This window comes from Polistes canadensis, unplaced genomic scaffold (assembly GCF_001313835.1).
Source record: "Polistes canadensis isolate GaletaPanama2010 unplaced genomic scaffold, ASM131383v1 scaffold_160, whole genome shotgun sequence".
Lineage (NCBI taxonomy): Eukaryota > Metazoa > Arthropoda > Insecta > Hymenoptera > Vespidae > Polistes > Polistes canadensis.
Genome location: NW_014569707.1, coordinates 97,704 through 103,083, shown reverse-complemented (window position 1 = coordinate 103,083; position 5,380 = coordinate 97,704). Strand labels below are relative to the sequence as shown.

General features: G+C 25.7%; 1 protein-coding gene across 1 annotated transcript in view; it reads left to right on the top strand.

Annotated features, from left to right (window-relative positions):
• LOC106789020 (putative ferric-chelate reductase 1 homolog) overlaps positions 1–5,380 on the top strand; it is a gene marked incomplete in the record, with an annotated part of 28,705 nt that overhangs the window by 19,599 nt on the left and 3,726 nt on the right. The window contains 4 exon segments of the mRNA XM_014752814.1: positions 1,490–1,687; positions 3,464–3,562; positions 3,800–3,956; positions 4,331–4,557. Coding sequence (XP_014608300.1) covers positions 1,490–1,687; positions 3,464–3,562; positions 3,800–3,956; positions 4,331–4,557 — 681 coding nt within the window.

Here is a 5,380-nt window from a genome sequence, read left to right as displayed (position 1 = left end):
AAAAAATCTAATAATAATAATAATTACTTAATTAATATTTATAATATAAAAATAATAACAACAACAACAATAACACAGTTTAAATGTTAATAAAAAAAATTTGAAGTAGCGTTTAAACATATTTAACCAACACGAGTGGTTAGTTAAATCGTTTTATGAGTTGTCTCAGGGGGTGAATCCAAGTTTTCCATTTTTATACTTTTTCAGTGATAGTCCCGGAGGGTATAAAAACACGAAAAATATATAATGAAAATGATGAGTTCAAATTAAATAACTACGAGAGAGAAAGAGAGAGAGAAAGGGAATACAGGTATCAACAATCCTGGATTTATTATGTCTACATATACTTATTTATCATTTTGCATTGTATCTTAAAAGAAAAAAAAAAGATTGGGGGTAGGGGGTGGATAGAAGATAGCCTATTTGTGCTTGCATAATTTATGTCGATGTTTCCTACTCGTTCTTTGTTATTATTATCTTTTAGTATTAGCATCCTAACCCTCCTCACCTCCCACCCACCCCCATACCCCCTCCACTTCATTGTATTTACCTTCGTTTGGCTTTCATACTATCTTTCCTACCATCCACTTTTCCTATTTTACTTTGTAATAGTAAGAGATAGTGGATTAAACGAAGTAGAATTATAGAACAGTTTGTTCTATCCTTGTATACATATATATATATGTATATGTATAGCAGAAAGTTTGCCGATTGTCTCTTTGGGTTTATCCAAACGTTTCTAATCCGTTCATGCGATGCATTCTCTTCAATCAGCTGATCCTAACTAAAGTCTAAGATTACTTGTAAAACTTTATTATTAGCTTTGAGAGAATATTATTCATTCCAGATGACAATTATTATTATTATGATGATGATGATGATGATAATAATGAAACGAAATGCTTATCTTTGTTTGCTTATATTATATACCCGTTGTAAAGTAATTTAAAATAAGATTGAATATCTTTTTTAGAAATATTAACGAGTATTTCAATTTTTTAAGTTTTTTTTCAAACGAATCAAAATAATTTAATAGGTTCTTGAATAATAATGATAATAATAATCCATTGGGGGAGGGCTGGGGTAGTAAGTTGCATGATTTACTATATAAAAAAATGAAAAATAAAATTGACATTCTCTTTCAATTAGGATTATCATAATTTTGCATTTTTTATCCCTTTAATTAGTTTGGAAAATGATATTATAGTATAGTTTTTTGTATTAACTTGATAAAGTTTAGGTATAGTATGATTCATTGATGATTAATATTTTATAGGATGCAACGAGACAAAAAATATTCTAATTCTAATAATAATAATAATAATTATAATGCATGGGGACTGGGGTAGTAAGCTGCATGACATAAAAAAGAAATGAAAAATAAAACAACGTTCTTGTATTTGTATTAAGATCATCATATTATTTGCATTTTTGATTTTTTTAATTAGTATAAGTGTAGTTGTATACTTCATAGATAAATATCTTACAGGATGATAATGAAGATGATCCATTTTATGAAGGATGCAGTGAAACAAAGAATTGTTTCGGATTGCCTGACGGTTGTCTACAAACAAAGAATTGTAAAATTGCTGTATCTGTGTTAGTACGTGGAGACAGATATCTTTTTGAGATGCAAGGAAGGGAAGGAAAATATGTGGCAGTTGGATTATCAGAAAATAATAAAATGGTAATTGTGAAATTCATTTTGAAAATGAAAAACCAAACAATTGGAACATCAATTTTATACAATATATATACATATTATAAAGCCAAAAGTGTGCACTTTAATTTAATATAAAAATCATTAAGATCAGCTTGCTAAAAGTATAAAAAATATTTACCAAAACTTTTCAAAGAAATTGCAAAGATGCACAATTTACAGCATTGCATTCTCTGACATTTAATGAAGTTTTTATGCTAAATTTATAACTCGATATGGTGTTCTACGCGTAGACAAAACAGTGTACTTTAATTTAATATAAAAATCATTAAGATCAGCTTGCTAAAAGTATAAAAAATATTTGCCAAAACTTTTCAAAGAAATTGCAAAGATGCACAATTTACAGCATTGCATTCTCTGACATATTCTGAACTTTACATTCTAAATTTATAACTTGATATGGTGTTCTACGCTTAAACAAAAGAGTATAATTTAATTTAATTTAAGTTTCATTAAAATCTATTCACTTTTAGTATAAAAAATTTTTACCAAAACTGTACAAAGAAATGGCAAAGCTGTACAATTTACAAGATTGCATTCTCTGACATTTTCTGAAATTTACATACCAAATAAAAAGTATTCTACGTGTAGAGAAAAGAGTGAACTTTAATTTAATACAAGTTTCATTAAAATCTATTCACTTTTAGTATACAAAATTTTTACCAAAACTGTACAAAGAAATGGCAAAGCTGTACAATTTACAATATTGCATTCTCTGACATTTTTTGAACTTTACATATCAAATACAAAGTATTCTACGCGTAGAGAAAAGAGTTAACTTTAATTTAATATAAGTTTCATTAAAATCTATTCACTTTTAGTATAAAAAATTTTTACCAAAACTGTTCAAAGAAATGGCAAAGCTGTACAATTTACAGGATTGCATTCTCTAACATTTTCTGAAATTTACATACCAAATACAAAGTATTCTACGCGTAGAAAAAAGAGTGTACTTTAATTTAATATGAAAATCATTAAAATTTGCTTGCTGTAAGTATAAAAAATATTAAAAGTACATTCACAGGAGGAAAATCGTGACTAGAGTTATGTGGGACACCCTGTATATATATTTGAAAGAGTTTTAGTTTATTTCTTTGTAAATTGATTTTCATATAATTAAAAAGAATTCTAGTAAATTTCTTTATAAATTGATATATATACACACACAGTGATTCACTTGCAGTATTTGAACATTTGCCATAAAATACTTTATTAATTATTATAAATATATTATAAAACACTTACCAATATAATATTAACATTGAATGGAAGAACATATGACTCTCTAGATTATACAGATTTACAATTAGTACCAGAAAAACCTTTGTTTTCATTTATTCTTAACTTTATTTCTATGTGCCCAAATTCTTTTGTGGTTTCATCAATCATTACGTTTGTAAAAAATAAATTATAATTATTTATATATATTTTAATTTGTTTGAAACTATACATGTATAATATAAAGAGTCATACATCCATCCAATGATAATAATATGTCAGTATGAGTGTTCTATAATATATTTATAATTAATAAAGTATTTCATGGCAAATGTGTTAAAATACTGCAAGTGAGTCACCGTATAAAAAATTATTTGTCTGATAAATTTTTTTTTTTTATGTTTTCGTTCCTGTTCCCTCCACATTGGATTTGTTGGAACAAAAAACCACACACACATACACTTTCGTGTATACCCATACAAACTCAATAAAAAATACGTTTTATTTTATTTATTACACGTATAGGATGACGACAGTGTGGTGGAATGTACAAACGATGGAAATGATATCAAATTATACACGTCATGGAATACTCCTAACAAGCGTAACGAGCGACACAGATTGGTAATTATTTTACCATAATTAATAATCTTCATTTATATACGCCGTTCTGCCGTTTAATTAATATATCCACGAAATTAATATAACACGGTTTAAAATTAATTTTGACAACATTTTTTGTTTGTTTCTTACGCGTACACGTACATAAATATTATTGTCATGAACGTTACATTTGATTTTTTACTATGTTATGACATTTGTTTAGTTTTTTTTTATTGTTTCTTTTTTTTAATTTTACAGCAACAAGGTTCGGTACAATTGGAATCGGCCTCGTCGATCGGTGATCAAATAAATTGCAAATTTTGGAGAGACAAGATAACCGTAGCCCAAGGTCACAAATTTGATCTCGTCAATAAGCCATATTATCTTTTGTTAGCTCAAGGTGCCGAATTGGGAGGTACATTATTGAATTTTTTCTTCTATCAAAACATGCCATTAAACAATAATTTGACACGACAAAATAATAATTATATTAATAATTATAATTAAAATTAGGATTGAACCACAAATGTGTGTTCGTACAGTTTTTAATTATTAATATATTACTCTATTAAATTTTAAAAAGAAAAACAAATAAACAATCATGCAGTTTCGAAGTTAAATTTCAATACAATCAAACGAAACGAAATTTGGATTCATCCTAAACACGCGTCTATGTGTGTGTCGTGTTCTTAACAATTTGTGTTGAGTATCCCATTCTTCCCTAGACTTGTATTGTGTGTTAAGTTACTTTGTTAGTTAGTTTGTTTGTTTGTTTGTTTGATGTTGTAGCCAACGGTATTGGATATCACGACCTACTTCGTGATTCCACAGGAGAAGCAAAATTGTTGTCCGACGTTGGTTCATTCACGGTGTCGAATAATATGTTGATTCATATTCATGGTTCCTTAATGATCGTAGCATGGATGGGTACAACCTCTGTTGCTATACTTTTAGCAAGATATTACAAACAAACTTGGGTACATTCGAGAATGTGTGGAAAGGATCATTGGTTTGCTGTAAGTATAATTTTTCAATTATTTATTATTCATCAAATCATTCATCAATTCATCAGGATACATGAAAAAATTCATATTTTATTTATTAATAATTAATATATTCATTAGATTTGATTAATAGATTATATGCAATAGTATTATTAGGGTGAACTATATAAAAGTTTGTCAATATTTATTGACTTATAATTATAATAATATATATTGTTGTATTATTTAAATATACTTACAATATATGTGCATATAATAAAATAATATATTGTTGCATAATTAAAATATATATACAATATATACATACAATTTATACGTGCAATATACATAGAATAAAATAATAATTGTTTATTGTGTTATAATTAAAATAATATATTTTATAGTATTATTAAAATATACTTACAATATATATGCATACAATAAAATAATATAATTGTTTATTGTACGTTTACTGTGTTAAAATTAAAATAATATATATTGTTGCATAATTAAAATATACATACAATTTATACGTGCAATATACATGGAATAAAATAATAATTGTTTATTGTGTTATAATTAAAATAATATATTGTATTGTATTATTAAAATATACTTACAATATATATGCATACAATAAAATAATATAATTGTTTATTGTATGTTTATTTTGTGTTATAATTAAAATAATATATATTGTTGCATAATTAAAATGTACATACAATATGAACATGCAGTATATATAGAGAAAATAAAATAATAATTCTTTATATATTGTGCGTTTATTGTATTACAATTAAAATAATATTTGTTTATTTAAAAAATAAAACATATTATTATAACTTTAGTGTTTCAC